This window comes from Vipera berus (assembly GCF_964194415.1).
Source record: "Vipera berus genome assembly, chromosome: 1".
Lineage (NCBI taxonomy): Eukaryota > Metazoa > Chordata > Lepidosauria > Squamata > Viperidae > Vipera > Vipera berus.
This window is the reverse complement of record NC_138202.1, coordinates 52,773,418-52,792,747: the sequence shown is the minus strand read 5'-3', so window position 1 is coordinate 52,792,747 and position 19,330 is coordinate 52,773,418. Positions and strand designations below refer to the sequence as shown.

Genomic DNA, 19,330 nt, shown 5'->3' with positions numbered 1-19,330 from the left:
CGGCAGTCTCTGGGACGGGCTGGCAGGCGCGCTCCTCCCCAGCCCGCCGGAAGGCCCCGGAGGTTGCTGGGACGGCCTGGCGGTGGCCGAGTACTCCCTTCCCAAGCCGCCGGGGAGCGCCTCCCGAGGCGCAGCGTCTGGCAGCTGAGAGACCGTCGGCCGGGTTGTTGGCAAGCTGGAAGAAGGCAAGGCCGGGCATGGGCGTCTGCGGCTGGTTGCGAGGCCGGTTACGGGCGTCTGCTGGGCTGCTGGTGAGTAGTCCCAGGGCCCCGCCAAATGTCGGGCCTGCTGGGCCCGACATGCATATCTAGAACCATACAATTTATAGTAGTTCAAGGTAAAAAGGAAACTCATATTGTGGATTATTTTGGGTGGCTATGGGTACAACTTTAAACCTTAAAAAATCTAGTAAATGCTGTTAGATTCAGGTTGAAAAGTTCAACAAAAATCATGGGGGAAATTTCCTACCCAGAAGGAAAACGATGCCAACCACAGAAAGTAACAAAAAGCAAGTCTTATAGTTCCTATCCTAACAACAATATCCTATATGAAATTTCTGCATTCTTATTCAGATGGGTAAGAAGTTTCCTTTAGGTTTGGAGCTCTCTATCAAGCGCAAAGCTACATTCCAGTTCAAGAATCCAGTTCAAGAATCCATAGCCAATCTACACAACTGTTGGCATCTCTAAGACTCTCTAGTCAGTGAAATTACAAGACAGAAAATAATTGCCTAAAAAGAAAAATTTGGTGACCTCTGTCAAGATATATATCTGGTTATCATTACTACAATAAAGAAGCATTCCAAGAGTCATAGTGCCTTTATTATTACAAGTTTCCTAGTCTATCACACTCACATTGCAAAGGAGCAGCTTTGAATCATTTGCCCCAAGTCACATAGAAAGCATGCAGACCAACATATTGGATTGTGTTTCCTTTATCTCTGGTAAATCATTCAGCAATTCAAAAGGATCACAACTGGAATTTGTTTCTCATACATCTGGAGAAGACAAGTTCTTGGAGTGCTTTTTCAGACAAGGGACTAGGGTGATCCAAAAAAAATATTTTCAAAATCTGCATTTGCGTTTTGACTATAACTTTTATTTTATTTAGAATAATTTATTTAAAAAGTTGCATTAACTGAAAAAGCAGGAACTCATAATTTATTTAGAAAGTTGCATTGACTGAAAAAGCAGGAACTCATGCACTACTTTACTACATAAGAAAGGGCTTTCAATCCAGGGGGCCAAGAATATATTGCCATTAAGTTACTATAGGAAGCGATATACTTCATTGGGTTAAATTAATGGTCTATTTAGTTCTGTTTCCTTTCATGGATGTTGTTGGATATAACAGTTCAAAAATATAGAGACTTAGGCAAATTCCACCTTGTTTTATATGAATCAGTAACAGCTGTAGACACAGGTATAATCAAGACATAATGATGCTTGCTTGTCTTTTCTTGACCAACAGTTAACTATTCCCCATTCACCTATTTCAGCTTGAGTTCACTCATACTACAAACAGACAAACAACACAAACACACAGACCCAACATCTCGTAGCAAATTACTGTAAGAGTTGCATGCAAAAGGTATGCCATTACACTTTTTATAAACTTCTTATATTTAAATTTCCCATCATTCTAGTTCTTAACTTACATGTCAAAATTCTCTTTCAGGTTTATTCAAGCCTCAGGAAATTTATATACTGTAAGATGGGCGTGATACCTGTCTTTATGGTTATCTGTTCTTTTTGTTATCTTGCTTTTTGGATAGCCACAGTCTCTAAAAATAAGTTTTCCATAAATTGATCACAGAAGCTAATTCAAAATCTAGCAGTGATCTTGCACACTTTCTTGCAATTATTAAGGTTAGTATTTTATTAGATATGCACTTATATCTCAAGATAAAACAAGACCTAATTCTGTGTTCAGTTCCACTATCATTTTAAAGCTCATCTGAACTTACTTTTCTTTTATGACTGATTGTGAACCTGCACTAGGCAGGCAGAAATACCTGCTTAAATCAGCTATGGGGTTGTCTAGAATGTGGCTGACCAGAGAATTTACCTACTTCGTGAACTTTTTTTTTAACAACCGTCCTCCCCTCCCCAAACCAGCTATATAAGTAGTCCTTGACTTACAACAGTTTAGCTCAAACTTTTCTTCACTTTCATTTCTCAATTCCCAACTGAGAGATAACATCCAGACATTTCAGGAGGAAGTATTCACATTTGTCTTAATAGTTTAAGTTCCCCAAACTCCAAATATTTAAAACATAAACCAGCTGCTGTTTTCTTGTATTTCTGTTTACTCTCAATTCTGCAGAAATCAGTGAAATATTAGCTCTATGTAGGCAGGGAATGGACTGAAATAAACAGGTCTTTGCTTGGTCCTGGGGTAGTCCTTTGATGCAATTATTTAAAAAAACCATCTCCTTCAGAATGTCCTGACATATTCTCATTGGGATGTTGTCTTTACTCCTCCCTTTTTGCTCTGGCACTTCAAGTGAGCAAGCTGCTATCAGGCCCCTGAATTCATCAGTCAAGATTGTAATTGCAGAAGAATGTTGAAGAGGACTTAGCAATTAAATAAGAGGCATTGCGGCACTGCCCTTGGCTGAGAAAGCAACAACTATCATCAAACGGCACACCTAGAAAGAAAGTATAGAAGAGACTCAGCACCAAATAAACAGCCAAAGATGTTAACATGGAAAATGGACAGCTAGAATTACATTTCCTACTCTTATGTGCAAACTCTGGTTTCTGCTCTGCTGTAATAAATGCATTATAAGATCAAGTAGATTTATGCTATTGACTACATTAAAAATCTAAAATGAATACCCAGATACAGAAAATAAAATTACATTCCACTCTGCGTGTAAAACCTCCATGAATTTCTCCTATTGGCTGAATTCTTCTTTAAGCTGCAAACATCAGTTTATTACTAATAAACTAATAAGTAAACTTGTAAGGAATACATTTAGGCTCAATCTTAAAATATTGTAGTCCAATGCTATTATGTTAACAATCTCAAAACGGCATTACTTTTCCCCTTCAAAAAGAACAAGACAAAACTATTAGCCATGGGATGTGGCAATTACAGGTAGTCCTTGACTTACGACCACAATTGGGACCAGAAACTTGGTCATTGAACAAAGTGGTTGTGAAGTAAATAGCCCACATGACTGCTTCACTCAATGACCACAATGACCTGGCTCTTCCAGTTGTGATTATTAACAATCGTTTGAATTGTTGCACAGATGGGAGTGAAAGAACTGCCTGCTGAAGGAAGGGAACTCCTGGGATGTAGAAATGGAGTCCAGATCTTTGGATCCAAGCTTTGTTTCTCCAACCCAGCGTAGGATTTCCCCTCCCATCTGTGCATGGAAAGGAACTCCTGCATTGGGCCGGAGAAGCAAAGCTCAGATCCTAAAGATTCAAGGTTCATTTCTGTAGCCCTCCACATGAGTTCTCCTCTCCATGGAAGAAGATTTCTATGCTGGAGAAATAAAGTTTGGATCTTTGGAATCTGGACTTTGTTTCTCCAGCCAAGCACAGATCTGAGCTCCGTTCCTGCCTTTTGCTACAGGCAGAACCTGAAGATCCAAGCTTCAATTCTCCAGCCTAGCACTGGAATCCCCCCTCCCCTCTGTGTATGGACATTCATTGGTTCTGCACCTTCCTTAAAAGTAAGGTAAAGGTAAAGGTTCCCCCGCACATGCGTGCTAGTCGTTTCCGACTCTAGGGGTCGGTGCTCATCTCCGTTTCAAAGCCGAAGAGCCAGCGCTTGTCCGGGGACGTCTCCGTGGTCATGTGGCCGGCATGACTAGACGCCAAAGGTGCACGGAACGCTGTTACCTTCCCACCGTAGTGGTCCCTATTTTTCTACTTGCATTTTTACGTGCTTTCGAACTGCTAGGTTGGCAGAAGCTGGGACGAGTAACAGGCGCTCACTCTGTTACGCGGCACTCGGGATTCGACCCGCCAAACTGCCGACCTTCTGATCGACAAGCTCAGCATCCTAACCCACTGAGCCACCGCGTCCCTTCCTTAAAAGTAATTCTCTTTAAATCAGACTATTCTCTTTTTTTATTTGGTTCCAGGTGTTATTATACAACATTTGTTTAGCACCACTTTTATGCTCACACGTTCATTGGCTGCTATGGACCTAAACTAACAGGCACTCATTCAGATCGTTTGACAGACGTATTATCTATGTAGCCATAAAAAAAGAGCACAGAGCACAGAGAAGAGCAAAGAAAAGCTATGGCTGTCTAGTCAGACTGTACCATCAGAGAACGGAGAAATAGGTGCAGATGAATCCACACTGATCGATGCTTATTTATAAAGTAAGATGAGATTTCCAGACCAATAAGATTTTTCCCCCCACTGACTTTGCATGGTCCAGAAGCCAAATCAGGTACTGATGGAAGGAAAGATAGACTCTGCTTATGACTCACACACCATAGTATTCTTTTCCCTCTCCCTGCTGTTGATACTCACACAGAGATCAATTTTTGGGTCTCTGCTTTGCCCGCTTCTTCTTGCTGCGTCCCTTGAGTCTCCTCCTCCTTTTGGAGGAAAGGTGGGGAAAAGAGTGGGTGGGAGATAAGACATTGCAGAGAGTCCCAGCCTCCAGAATCTTTAGTAATGCCACTTACCTCCCTGACTTCAGAGCATCTTGTCGGGGCCTGGGGGAACAGAATTAGTCACTTTTAGCATATGGTGGTATCTGTCACAGGCATACAGAGCACTTAGAAGATGTGGAGCTACAAATCCAGTCAGGAGAAAGGGCAGATTCCCTAAAAGAGTGTCCCACAGCCTGTGCTCCTTAAATATAGCTCATGCTACACTGCCTTTACCATCATGCTGGCTGTGTGCCAGATTTAGAAATTTCCAGTGACTTTGATGAGGGCAACAGTGGGCAGAAAGGCTGAAATCTAGAGCAGAATTGGGAAAGCTTTTGACATTTTCTAAGAAGACCAGAAATACAATAGGACCACATCACTCAAGAATGCAGAGTCTGGATTTTCTGATTTTTACTGGGGTTCTGCTTTACCAACTTCTGTTCAACCTCCTTAGGAGTTCTCTTGCAATGAAAAAAAGAGAAAACCCTATTTAATTTCAACAAGAGTAATTAGAGAAGGCTCTGAGGGATGCCCCCCTCCAAAACCCTCAAGTATAACAAGGCTTTGTTTGTTCAGCCTTGCTTTAGAGTAATAAATGAAGTGTGAGATGACATGTCTGTAACCGGATATGTTAGTTTTACAATGGGTCTTCCAGGAATCCCAACAAATGCCTAATAATGCCACTCTGCAAAGAATTGGCTTACATAGGGAGATTATATCTTCATAAGAAATTGGGAGCTGGGGGGCGGGGAGGATTTTAGGGGAAAAAACCTGAACATTTCAAAAAGAAACACTTTGTTAAAAAGGCAAAGAAAGCACATAGCATGACCATCAATAGCTAAGAAAAATTAATAGTGCATATCAGTACCCAAATTTTGCCAGGAGCTCTTCCATTCTGGGTAGTTCTAGAGTGGTGTTTCTCAACTTTGATAATTTTAAGATGTGTGAACTTCAACTCCCGATAGCTGGCTGAGGAATTCTGGGAGCTGAAGTCCACACATCTTAAATTTGCAAGTTGAGAAACACTGCTCTAGAGGTTTGATCAACTTGATGCATAATTATCTTTGAATTTCAGAACATGAGAGGGACACAGGCTGTTCCTTCCTTCTTTTAGTGAAGATAAGGTATCTGTAAAGGTCCCAAATGTAATGGAAAACATCTGAATTAAAACAGCTGCTACCTCTGCCATATTTCATCACATGTTGTCCAGCTTATTAAGCAACAAGCATGCATAATAATTGCAGGATGTCTACATGCTGATCTTCTACTGGAACAGAAAATATACAGAATGTAGCACTTGGTAATGAATTCAGGTTCCTAATAATTTTGCCTTAATTCTTTTTTACTTTGTTTTTTAAAAAACACATTCCTAAACTCTTTAGCAGAATTATGAAAACTTTTTATCCAATTCAGATTAATTCTGTTTGCATGCTAAATTCTAATGACTTTAAGGAATGGCAAAGTAAGAGATTTAATGATTCTGCCAGGCTCAATTCCAATGAAATCAACAAAATCTTCTTTCTGAAAAATTCTATAAAGACCAACTGAGAATTGCATATTTGGGCTCACTAAGCAAAGATAGAAATATCTATAAGGGAACGCTTTGATCTCTCAGAAACCTTAATTTAATCTTACAACTGCTGATTTGGATATGGGAAAAACAAAATTACCGTAAGTTTTGAAGAACCCAATGAAAATATATTCCTTTTAATCAGAGGATAAAATATGGTGGGGATTGGTAAATATTATTATCATGATGTCAGTCGAAAACAGTACCCCAATTAGAGTAACTGTGAGCCTAATTTATTTCAGAACACTGATATGTATCTGGGTGATCTGCTATAAACCTGGTCAGGTTTTGTGACTAAATTAATTAACATTAACAATGCAAAAGTTTCTTTTTTCTCTCTCTTACACCATGATTATGGGAAAAGCATCTCCAATGGAAAACCTGATATTTGTACAAATGGATAGATAAGCTTGATACTGGCACTAATCACAAAACCATATATGTATTTTTAAATTTAAAGCACAGTTGCTGGAACTATGTTCCAATAAAAACTTGAACCTGTGAAATAAAGTCTGCCATTCTATAATGTATTTCATGTGCATTCATGTGCATAATTTTGTGTGACATTAACAGAAAGTCTAAAGTACCAGTTTCTGAAATATAATAGGAGATGGGTTGGTGGGGTTCTCAAGGAGATGGGTTGGTGGGGTTTATTAAAAGCCTGCTTTCCCTTGTTCCCTAATTTGGATACTGTGAAGCACCAGATGCACTTACCAAATGCCACAGCAAAGTTGCTCACCTGCATTCACATTTCCTGTGTTCAGTAAATGACAACTCCATGAAGGGTAACTGATTCTCTGGGTTGATCTTCTTGAGCTGAAAAGGTAAAATTTAAGTAATTTGTTGAGCATCTTTATCTCTTTTCATTTCTCCTATTTGGCCAAAGAGCAGTTTTTAAGTGACTCTGTTCCTCAGAGCCATAGATTAACAAAGAACAATGGGTTTTTCTTTCACATTAAAGGGAAGGTTTTTTGGCAAACTGTATCTATGGGCCAGACAAGACAACATGTTAAAAGAATTTATGCATGTAAACAGTGGTATGCTGAGAAATATTTAATAACTGGCTCCATTGGCACCACTGCTACCGTTCCATCACAGAACAGCTGATTGGCACACAAGGCATCAAGGCTCAGCTCTGCTCTCAGCCCATAAAATTCCAGAAAATTTAACAATCAACTCTCACAAGCCAGTAAGAACTGTCTCCAACACACCACTGCATATACTCCATTACATATAGAGCCATGTAACGTATCTGAATTTTATTTTTAAAAATACCCCAGGGGGGAACAACAATAAGCAGAATTTGGGCAATGTTGGGAGAGTTGTTTTTAATTTTTTGTCACTACATCAGACTTCCAGAGAAAATGACCTCTCTGAAGTTGCTGTTTCCTGATGGGGCAAATAGTTATTTAGCTAAACAGCTGATATCGCCTTCTAGGCAAGTAGCAAATTCGGGGAAAGCAATTCTTACCATGAGGCAGATAGAACTCACCACATCTCCACACCTCCTACTGGCAGTCCTTGCTCACTGACTGCCTTGTTAAGTAACTATTCAAAATTACAACAATTGGGAAAAAATCACTACCAATCCTTGCATTTATGTCTGCTGCAGTGTCCTGCAGTCATGTGATTGCTGCTTTCTGCTTTGTGGCTTGTGTGCATTTACGACTGTCGCAGCACCCCATGATCACATGATCCTCATTTGCCAGCTTCACAACTGGCTTCCAACAAGCAGAATTAATGCAGAACACAGATGTGAAATTATAAGCCATGGTCATATGATTCTCTCACTTAAAGATTGTTGTTCTTAATGAGAGAGTTGCTGGTCCCAATTGTAGTTGGTAAGCAAATATTACGTTGTCCCAATGTTATATAAACAGATACACACATCCTTAAAGTAAAAAGAATACTATACAAATTCATACATAAATGTGTCATCCAGTCTGGTTCTAAGGCAGATGTCAAGTTTCCGACGTATGGGCTTTTCAAGTGACTCTGAGGCACTGCTGCTAACATCGAATGTTATTGCTTGACAGCAATTCCTTCATCTGACTCCATGGCAGAACTGCTTTTGTTTCTCTTAAGACAACATTTCTTAATGTCAGCAATCTTAAGATGTGTGGACTTCATCTCCCAAAATTCCTCAGGCAGCATACTAGCTGAGGTATTCTGGGAATTGAAGTGTACCATCTTACTGTCCTACACAATGGAGTTGTAGGGTTTTGAAAAGATGGGAAAATAATATACGTTTTTAACCAAAATATTAAGAACAGCTCCAGATGTTCATTCAAAAGCTATTGGAACCTCGCCACAGAACATTAGCTTCTTAGCAGCAAACTCTGAATTGCATTTACATGAAACAAACAAGCATTGGCAGCTAACTGCAGAGAAGATGAGGAAGTGACCCCGTGCTCCAGGATAAGTGGAACTATAGTGTTCTCACCTACCTCCATAGTGATATTGGCCATTTCCACTGGAACACATTGCAGTGCCTCATCTCTACAACATCCACAGCAGCGACGCAGGGAAACACAGGAAGGTTTGAACACATGCTCCACTTCATGTGGGTATTCTGATACAACACTGACCAGTTTTTCCAAGGGCTGGCAGGAGCTACGATTCCAAACATCAAAAAAGGATACCACTACAAAAGAAATGAAGTATAAAAGTAAAGTATTTACTTGCCAATTCTTTCATATATCCATTGCAGGAAGTACATGTAGGAAGCCACTGTGTCTCTCACTTGTATATTTGTCAGACTGCACTAGAATATTGTGTCCAGTTCTGGGCACATTTTAGGAAAGATTTTGACAAGCTGGAGTGTCTCCAGAGAACAGCAACCAAAAAGACAGGGGTTCTGGAAGGAAAAATCTTTGAAGAACATTTGGAGGTGGTGCGTAGGTGTAGGCTGGAGAAAAGACTGTGGGGAGACTTGATAGCTGCTTCAAATATGTAAAGGACTATTATGTAGAAAATGGGACAGAATTTTTCAGAATTGTTCCAAAGAAGAGGACAAAAAGAATGAGCTTAAATTACATGGGTGTGAGTTTTAGTCCAACATCTGGAAAAACATTCAGTTGGCAACAGCTGTACAACAAGACTTCCTTCGGAGATGGTAGAGTCTCAGTTGCTGAAAAGCTTTAAACAGAGGCTGGGGATACTATAGCAATAGATTCCTGCACTATGCAGGGAATTAAACAAAATATTCTCCAACATCCCTTACATCTTATGACTCTGTGACATTGCCTTGCCTCTGTTTCAGTACCATTTCCTCAAGGTTAGAAACATGTCATTCATGAGTATTAGGGATCCAGTGCCCCTTAAAAACGATGCCTCTAACCTCACAGGTTAAATTGCAATCATTTTAAGAGTCCAATCAAAATTCCTCCAAAAAAAGAGGAAATATTGAAAAAAATCCAAGTTTTTATGAGCTCTCATTCCCTGACCTCACCCAACACACTTTTTTTTGAAGGGCAAGAATCATTACTCATTGCACAATGATGTCTGCCAAGTAAAAAAAAATGCTGGATTTGCATCTATTGAATAGCCATGGTTTTTTAAGATGTTGAACAAGGGTCTTGTCCATTAATCCTTTGAACCTTAATCATTTAACTGTAAATTGTGGATTAAAACAAGATCAGTTATATTAAAAGTAACGGTAAACTAAGTCTTTGCAGTTAGCAAGATTAAAAAATATACAAGCAGTATTTTCTGGGAATGTGAAAATTATTGGAACAATGGAAAATGGAGGAAAATCTTGCACTTTGTTCCTATTGCTTTTCCCCCAAGAAAATACTAGTTGAGCCATAGTATTTTTCATTCTTTATTAAATCAATTTCTACAGATGACAACTATTTCAGACCTTATGATCTAAGTAAACAAAGTAGTAATTGAAAAAGGAAAAGGAAAAACTTGGAGGGGATTGTAATATGAGAAGTTGTAGACTAGGTCAAGGGATTCTCAAAAAAGGTGAGGGTTTTTGAAATAAATTCAAAGGGTTGCATCAGAGCACATAAACAGCTTCCAAGACTCTTCCCATTACTGTATAGATTACACAGACAGACATATACAGCATAGTCCAAATTCACACTATAAGAGACGGTCATGCTTCACATGTTTCATACTCACCTGCTCTCTCAGTAGTGCTGTTCTGAAGAACCACGTCTTTCTTCTGGGAATAGAAGGGGAAAAGGGGGGAAAGGTAATTTTTCCAATACACTCCAGACATAGAAAGGTAGAAAGATTGACATAACATGCCCCATAACCCTTCTCCAATATATTTGGGAACTGTAACAACCAGACTTTTCAGTACAAATGGTTTACAGCTGAGAATCCTGGGAGCAGCAAACTTAATTCATCTCAGTGTCTACAAAACTGAATTCAGAGATAAGTGACAGTCTTCTTATTTCATTAAATAAATTATAACACAAGGGAAGTGTCCATTAATTTCATCTCAGGGTAGTTCAAACATTCATTCATCCATTAACAACAGAAGTCTAACTATGATTTGGTAAAAAAATCTAAAAGTAGAGACAATGCCTTCCAAAGTTCTGCCAAGCTTATTCCAGCAGAAAATAAAGATAGGAAAAATGATCCTTGTCATACTCTTCTCACTTACTTTTATGTTTTCCCTCTTGGGAAGGAATTCACCATAGCAGCAAATGAATGAATAGCAGCAAATGAATACTGGGAATGGGTCAAGAAAACAGGATTCAATCATCCCATAGGTGGAGTCCCAACATACTCAAGGAAAATTGCTTTTTAACATGTTATCAAGGTGTGAGAAAAAGGGTCCTAGACATTTGTCTGCGAGAAGGTTTCTAAGACTGTATGTCCCACTCTCAAATCAGCTCTTTCCACCTTCAGAATGGAAGATTTAAAATAATCTATGGATTTATTGGATGTCTTTTCAGGGTTAGTTAAGATATGTGTAGTGCTACCCCCAAAAGGGCTGCTGGAGTCCGGATTCTCCTGGCCCTCTTGGTATGGCTGCTGGTCCACAGTGGTCCCTCACTCAGGCATCTCTGATTGTCTGGATCACGTGGGGAAGTGGTGATTAGTCCCTTCCAACAGGCGGGTCATGTGATGGGATGGTGATCAGCCTCTCTCACGCTGCCTCACAGAAACCTGTCCTATCCCTATCCCTCTCCCTCTCCCCCAGGCTTGCCCCACAGAACCCTCTCCTCTTCTATCTCTTTCTCTCCCTCAGGCTTGCCCCATAGAAGCCTCACCTATCCCATCCCCTTTCTTCTCTCAGGCTGCCCCACAGAAACCTGTCCTATCCTATCCCCTTCTCACCCTCAGGTTTGCCCCACAAAAGCCTCACCTATCCCATCCCCTTTCTTCTCTCAGGCTGCCCCACAGAAACCTGTCCTATCCTATCCCCTTCTCACCCTCAGGTTTGCCCCACAAAAGCCTCACCTATCCCATCCCCTTTCTTCTCTCAGGCTGCCCCACAGAAACCTGTCCTATCCTATCCCCTTCTCTCCCTCAGGCTTGCCCCACAGAAGCCTCTCCTCTTCTATCTCTTTCTCTCCCTCAGGCTTGCCCCATAGAAGCCTCACCTATCCCATCCCCTTTCTTCTCTCAGGCTGCCCCACAGAAATCTGTCCTATCCTATCTCCTTCTCTCCCTCAGGCTTGCCCCACAGAAGCCTCTCCCCTTCTATCCCTTGCTGGGGCAAGCCTAAGGGAGAGAAGGGGATAAAAAGGCAAAGGCTTCTGTGGGGTAAGCCTGAGGGAGAGAAGGGGATAGAAGGGAAGAGGCTTTTATGGGGTAAGCTTATCCCTTTCTCTCTCTCAGGCTTACCCCACAGAAGTCTCTCCCATTCCTCTCTATAACCTTCCCCCTCCCTGGCCTTTTTTTTTCCCTCTGCCCTCCCTCAGCTGGTGCCCATGCCCCACCATAGGCCTCAGCAGAGCCCCAACTGCTCTCTGCCCTCTCGCTGACTCCTCCTCCCAGGCATCTCCTGACGCTGCCTCTTCAGCTCACCCCACCCCCCGCTACATATGGATGGGGAGATGGTAGCAAAAGTCACCAGGCCAGATGACCCAGAATTATTTATTTTTATTTATTTTGGAAAAATTATATAGCCACCTACTCATTCACGCCAACTCTAGATGTCTTACAGAAAATAAAACACAATATAGGAACAAAAAATAATAATAAAAAATAATAAAATAATAACTGCCCCCTCCCCTCTTGGCAACAACACACACTCATATCAGCCATTTAATGGGCTCCATCCTATTCTGGGTTCCCCAGGCCCTCTGGCAAAACCACATCTTCAAGACCTTCTGAAAGTGTCAGAGTGGGGGCCAATATAATTTCTGGAGGGATGATGTTCCAGAAGAAGGGAGCCACCATGGAGAAGGCCCTTCTTCTGGGCCCTGCCAGATGTACCTCCTTAGGGGATGGGACCGCAACATTCCTTGCCTCCCCACTCTAGTGAGTTGGGTAGATGTGACCAGCAAGAGTCGGTCCCTCAGATAACCTGGTACCAAGCCATGAAGAACTTTAAAGGTGACAACCAGCACCTTGAATTGCATGTGGAAACAAATTGGCAACCAATGCAGCTCCCACAGGAGAGTTGACACATGTGCACACTGAGGTATGCACAAAACCAGGTGGGCCACTGTATTCTGAACCAAACGGAGCTTCCAGATGCTTTTTAAGGGCAGCCCCATGTATAGCGTGTTGCAATAGTCAAGATTAGGGCAGAACACTACTTGTGTTTCTAATCTGATGGAATATTCTAAAACTATTTACTGTCTCAAATTGATGAAGGATGTTGTTCCCTTGCCAGCATAGAAATAACTTTTAACTACTAGTCAAATTAGTTTCTGTGTATGCAGTTGTCCTTCATGGGAAACAGCAAAATGTCTTGAGTTAGCTCTGGCATACACATACATAGAATAAGAGAAAATCACTACTCAATCAGACATATAGAAGAAAACTTTCAGATTCAGCATCTGTCATTTTTAACAGTTATCTTGCTATGATTCATTTGATGATGTTATCTTGTCTTCTTGCAGTTCCCAACTTTGTGCTAGAAACACTAGGTGTCAGTCTAACACACAGTTTCCCATATCTGGCCATTATAACATTTATATAAGAGTGGAGGAAGATTTGAAGAGTCCTTAATGATCAAATGGAATGGAAGAAAGGAAGACAAAGGGACAAAATAGAATTAAATCCTAGAGATGCAGCTTGATAGCCCTAAGATTAAGATGAAAATAGTAATGTGAAAAGAGTATGATAAAATAAAAACATACTTTGAATTAGCCTCTACATACAGAAAGATTATTTTTTCCCAAATTTTGTTCAGTCAGTTGATGAATTTGATGGTTATAATTTTGAACTCATACTAATTCATAACAATGTTCAATAAGAAATGCTTACATAAGCACAAATACAGCTGTATATAGTTGAAATTTAATAATTTGATTCCCTGCCCTCCATAAAAATGGAAAATGATCAGTCATTTACATCAAATAACAAAGGTTGACAGCAATAATCCATCATTATCTGTTTTATATGTACATTATATTGATTTAGAGAATAAATCTGTAGATTGTTTGTATATGTTAAGTAGCACTCTGGATTGGCTAGCCATCCAATATTACTGCATTTAAAAGTTTTTTCAGTCAACTGAAGTTTGATCCAATGAATGATTGTACTGAGCTACTAAAAATCTAAGGCATTCCTACTGGCTAATACCAGATACTACTTTTAGAACATGGGCTGAATTTAATCCAAACCTGCCTCAGAAACTAATGTATTTTTCTGCAATCTGATTCTGTCCAAATGCGTTAGATTACAATATCCATTACAATCTCCATTACAATCTCCATTACAGAGATTACAATCTGTGTGACCAGGCTGGTTGAGCTGAAGAAAGCCAATCTGGTGTCAAGGAGCAGACCTAGGCTAGAAGGCACTCAGCAACAGTTGTTTTTTTTTAAGGAGGGCCAGCAGTTCCAACAAGAGCCATTCCAACAGTTCTGCAGAAAAATCAGTCACCTCTTCTTTCTCAACTGTATTCAGCTGAACATTAAGCAAACCAACTTTCTTAAGTTGCTTTTTTCCTTCTTTCCTTCCCTTTTCTTGTTGTACTATGCCTGATGTAGGATCAAACCAGGTTACTATCTGGTAAGAGATCAGTTAGAAATGTCAGGGGGTGTAAGCTATCCTGAGTAACAATAAGATAAAGGCAGCAATGACAAATCACTTGTTTAATTTTCATGAAAACAACACAAAAGTGTCCATGTAGGTATCAGGAATCTAGTTCAACTTGGGGGGGAAAAATTCAAGTTGTAGATAGTAAAGCTATGAATAACCCCTTCCCACCCTCCACTGCATGTAACCCTATTTTTTAGAGCATTTCTTCCAAAGCATTTGTGAAAACATACACCACTCTATTCCAGAAACCTCTTTACCCTGTGGTGCTTTTAGCCAGGCTGTTCTTGGCCTCAGGGACCTTTTTGCACAGGACTCCCCTGGCTCCATTAACTAATTGTCTGTGTGTGGACATAACAACTTTACAGATGAGTTAAAAAGAAATACTTGGGGGATAGCAAAACATCAGCTGCAAAATGAGCCGGGGTGGCACAGTGGTTAGAATGCAGTACTGCAGGCTACTTCTGTTGGTCCCCAGCTGCCTGCAGTTCAGCAGTTGAATCTCACCGGCTCAAGCTTGACTCAGCCTTCCATCCTTCTGATGTCAGTAAATTGAGGAGCCAGATTGTTGGGGCCAATATGCTGGCTCTGTAAACCTTAAAGAGGGCTGTAAAGCACTGTGAAGTGGTATATATATGTCTATGTCTATTGCTATAGAAATAATTGAATTTCTCCTTTGTAAAAGCTTGAAAAATCTACATAAAAAGAGGATTCCATGTTCTGCACAGTAATATGGTCCTCTGGTTATGGTATGGGTCTGGAATCTGCATTTCACTCATAAACTGTAGAGAAGGTTGGAAAAGACATATCCATGTGATATTGACATATCATACTGTACGTCAGTATGATACCAGGGCAGTTAAAGAATGTTAACAAAACAGTATTGAATTTAAACTTGAAATTTGGTTCTCCATCAAGTTGTGCCCATATCTATATCAAAATTACTGTATCAATATTTTCTAAATTGAAGATTGTGTTGGGGATTGCCTCCACCCCTTTCTCCAAGCCTGGTAGATTCTATATCCTGCCCTACCACATCAAAAGTTTTATCCAAGTCCCCATGTCTGCTCTTCAGTGCTGAAGTTCTACCTTGCAACTTCTGAGCAGATCTTACTCTTTTTACTCAGTACTTCTAACCACCTCCTACCTACACAACTAGGCTTTCAGGTCAGATGACTTAAAGTTACGCACATGACGATGGGGAGTTTAATTGGGTGCCTTGATGTTCCGCTCTTCATCTGTGAAACACTTGACAGTGTAGCTTCTACAAATCTGAGACCTGAGCAAAACGCCTCCGAGCTCCGAGCTCCGTTCCAGGTTGGTTCTTCTCGCTTTAGTAAAGAAAGACAGCGCCGACCGCCGGGGATTTTTCGCCCCATCCTCTCCGAGAAAAGCAGGGAACACAATCGCAAGCCCCACCACCACACCAAGGCGTGCGACATGGGAAAGTAGCGGATTCGGGCATCGCACGCCCAGCAGGAACACTGGGACGCGAAATAGCAGGCTACGGCACCCCCCCACCCCCACCCTCCAAATCCGGACAGATCTATCCCGCCAGAGATCGGGAACGACTAATTAGTCGGTTCCGACGTTCACCTTACCTGCGCGCCCACCATATGCAGAGCAAGAGCTACCAGAAAACCTCGGAGAAGTTGCATCGCGGCCGCCAGCTCCTTCCACGCCTGACCTCCAGGATCAATCAGTATAGACTATATTACTGCCGGCTTTCGGAAGCCTCTGGGGGCGAAGCCAAAGCGTCGCGCTTCCCGGATCCTCCGGGCGGCTTCCTCGAAGAGCCTCTCGTGTCTCGGAATCAGGTACGAATCCTGCGCGCCGAGCGAGCAGCCGCTTCCAGCACGCCGCTCGCTTCGCTCCGCCCGAGGCTGCAGCGACTGGGAGTAAGAGCGCGGGTCGCTCCTGTGTTGCCCCCGGGCCATGTGAAGGCTGCCCGCCTTCCTGCTCCTCCCACGGCCCCTGGCACTCCGCCCTCGCTCTCTGCCGCTGCAGCCCCGGGGATCTCTGGAGGGCGTTTCCGGTGGCCAGCCGGGATCGTTTGGCTGAGGTAGCGGGCGCGTTGCGAGAGGACTCTGTTGCGGGAAAGCCTGACTTACTCCGCCGGCAAGGTCCGGCCTGATAAATCTCCAGCGTTATTGAACAACGCCTGCCTGCTCCGAGCGAGACACGCTGCGCCACAGTCGCCGGCCCCAGACAGCGCCGATAAGTGCTTTCCTGAACTATAGCCTGAAGAGTTACCAAGGAATTCCTGCTTGCCGTTTATTGATGTTCACCTTCCCAGCCTTCCTTCGACATGAGACGTTTTTAAATAATGCCTGAGGTGGAGCAATAGTAGCGTCTGCTCACACAGAGACACAAGTGCAAGTTATCTCATTAATCAAAGCCCCTTTTCAGAATAAGATAAAAATAATTTTCACCCATCTCTCTTTGTCCCTGCTAGAAGAAAATTAAAAGATAACAGAAGGAATAATTATCATTTCCTGATATTTCAAGATAGCTAAGATCTGATGCCAAGTAGCTATTTTTATTCTATCTTATGTTCTGGCTGTCCCTGCTAAGCAGATGATGATGGTGGTGGTGGTGATGATGATGGTGATGCAGCAATGGGTTAGATTCGATACTGTAGAATAGGAAGTATCATTCTTCAATTAATACTGAGACGTAACAGGACAATGAAAGCATCAAGCAGAAAAGAAAGAATGAAATTTATTTAAATAAGCGTGTGAATTAAAATGACCTCAAAACAAGAAGAACATCAACATCAGCACTAGCGGATCTTGCTTAGGAAAAGACCCTTGTTTAAATATACATTGCTTACCAGTCATGAGGCTTGGAAAAGCGTTTTCTTAGAAGATCTTAATGTGTGGGTGTGAGCTGAAGGCATTCTTTGAAATCTGGGATGCCTCTGAGAGACTCAGACAAGGAAGGCACTTCTGTGTGCAAAATGAGATTAATCCCATCTCTAGTTTCCACTTACAGGAAGTAGTGTTAGTGTTCAGAGAATTCTTTTTTATCAGAACATTTTGAAACTTGGGTAGAAAGTGCTGAATAATGGGCCAGTGATCTGAGTCAAAATAAGCCAATTCTTATTTCTAATTAAATGTAAGATTTGGATTTAATGTTTGCCAGCTGTCTTGAGAACTTGCCAGAGTAGAAAGGCAGGCTGTAAATCAAATAACTGAATCAAATAAACAAAGAACATTCTGCTGCCCACCATTGTTTTGAATTTTAACAGTTCCATAAAGCTGAAAGTTTCCTGCCTTGGTCAGGAATGTAAAGGACCTATATTCCTCCCTCTTCCCTAGGACTTTCTGCTGTGGCATCTTTTTACCCATGCCTTTATTTCATTTTATTTTAACGTGAGAGGCACCCTGCTGGGATACTGAAGGAGAAGTGGAGAAACCCACTGTCAGCTCTTTGAGGTAATTCATACCAGAAGCACCAATACAAGAGCTTTATTGTTGCAGAACCTTGCAAGCCTAAAAGTATTATCTCTCCCCTCCCTTACTTTTACTCGTCTCAAAACTAGGGAGGGTCCCTTCCAAGAGCTTTTCCCACCCCCAGCCCTCCTTTAGACTCACATTTCATTTATTATACTATTGTCTGGGCTTTGACTCTTCTTCCTGTACCCCCAAGGCCACACACACACACAATTACACCCATCCAGAGAACTTAGGCAGAGTCCTGAAATAAGACCTGCACCAGTCCTGCTGCAATTCATGAAAGTTCCTCTTCCCCGCCACCCCCCCACAGTCTGATAACATGCTGAAAGAATATAGCAACAAAACCAGAAAAAAACCTCTCCAATCATCTTACCCATAAGGTAAAGGTAAAGGTTCCCCCACACATGCGTGCTAGTCGTTTCTGACTCTAGGGGTCGGTGCTCATCTCCGTTTCAAAGCCGAAGAGCCAGCGCTTGTCCGGGGACGTCTCCGTGGTCATGTGGCCGGCATGACTAGATGCCAAAGGTGCACGGAACGCTGTTACCTTCCCACCATAGTGGTCCCTATTTTTCTACTTGCATTTTTACGTGCTTTCGAACTGCTAGGTTGGCAGAAGCTGGGACGAGTAACAGGCGCTCACTCTGTTACGCGGCACTCGGGATTCGACCCGCCAAACTGCCGACCTTCTGATCGACAAGCTCAGTGTCCTAACCCACTGAGCCACCGTGTCCCTATTTTACCCATAGTGAGGGGTAAATCAGTTTATTTATAGATTAGACTTATATCCCCACTTTATTTTTAATAACTCACAACAATGTACATAATGCTGTCTCTTTCTATTTTCCACACAACAGCAACTCTGTGGCTTGAATTGGGTCAAGAAAGTGTGAGAAGCAAAGTCACCACCCAACCTCAGCACGAAAAGGGTGGACTAGAGCTCACGGTCTCCTGATTCTAGTCCAGCACTTAAACCACTACACGAGAATGGCATCTCCATGTGAATGCCATGCAGAAGCAGAACAGGAAAAGCACTAATAGCAACCATTTTTTTTCTGGGTAGCAGTCTGCCTGTCCCTTCTATGCCTAACTTTCTACATTCTCTTTTCCTCAAAGTTCAGATCCTTTTCATTCAGTGTATGTTCTTCATAGGTACCAAACTAAAATTCCCATAATTCTCAGCTCTATTAGCTATACTGGGTCAGTTTTATGGTAACCTTTCTAGAGAGCATTTGTTTGGGTAGGGCTGGTTTAAGTGTACTCATAAAGTAGAAAATAACAAATTTGGTTATCAGAAATGGGAGACTCCAATAAAAAGCATAAGTCACATGTTAAAATGCAAATGATAAATTTGGAAAGGTTTTTTGTTAATAGAAGATGAAGAGAAAGAGTTGAACTCCTCCTGCCCGTCCATTTGGCCTGCAGTCTGACTGATGTTTGTCTAATAAACAAGATGCCAATTAGAATAGAATATCTGTAACTCAGGGTTGAATTGTGGAA

The 19,330-nt window shown here is 41.7% G+C and overlaps 1 protein-coding gene across 3 annotated transcripts; it reads right to left on the bottom strand.

Annotated features, from left to right (window-relative positions):
- Positions 1-875: 875 nt before the first annotated feature.
- Positions 876-16,586, bottom strand: PGF (placental growth factor). Of its 3 annotated transcripts, none has more exons than XM_081314131.1 (7): positions 15,977-16,586; positions 10,326-10,368; positions 8,645-8,841; positions 6,937-7,013; positions 4,661-4,690; positions 4,503-4,570; positions 876-2,650 (listed from the first exon to the last, which is right to left on the bottom strand). In XM_081314131.1, exons 1-6 carry the CDS (start codon positions 16,031-16,033, stop codon positions 4,510-4,512), a joined length of 465 nt encoding a protein of 154 aa, XP_081170257.1. In that variant the 5' UTR covers positions 16,034-16,586; the 3' UTR covers positions 876-2,650; positions 4,503-4,509. The 3 variants fall into 3 exon arrangements, with proteins under 3 accessions (XP_081170257.1, XP_081170259.1, XP_081170258.1); XM_081314133.1 differs by having other exon boundaries at positions 8,786-8,841; XM_081314132.1 differs by lacking the exon at positions 4,503-4,570.
- Positions 16,587-19,330: the final 2,744 nt, after the last annotated feature.

What these genes read in the sequence shown, in the direction of transcription:
- PGF (XM_081314131.1), bottom strand. Translation starts at nt 16,033, where the DNA reads ATGCAACTTCTCCGAGGTTTTCTGGTAGCTCTTGCTCTGCATATGGTG. An exon ending in TGCATATGGTGGGCGCGCAG is followed by an intron (nt 10,369 to 15,976) that starts GTAAGGTGAACG and finishes TTCTATTCCCAG; the next exon opens with AAGAAAGACGTGGTTCTTCA. An exon ending in CACAGGAAATGTGAATGCAG is followed by an intron (nt 4,691 to 6,936) that starts GTGAGCAACTTT and finishes CTGTTCCCCCAG; the next exon opens with GCCCCGACAAGATGCTCTGA.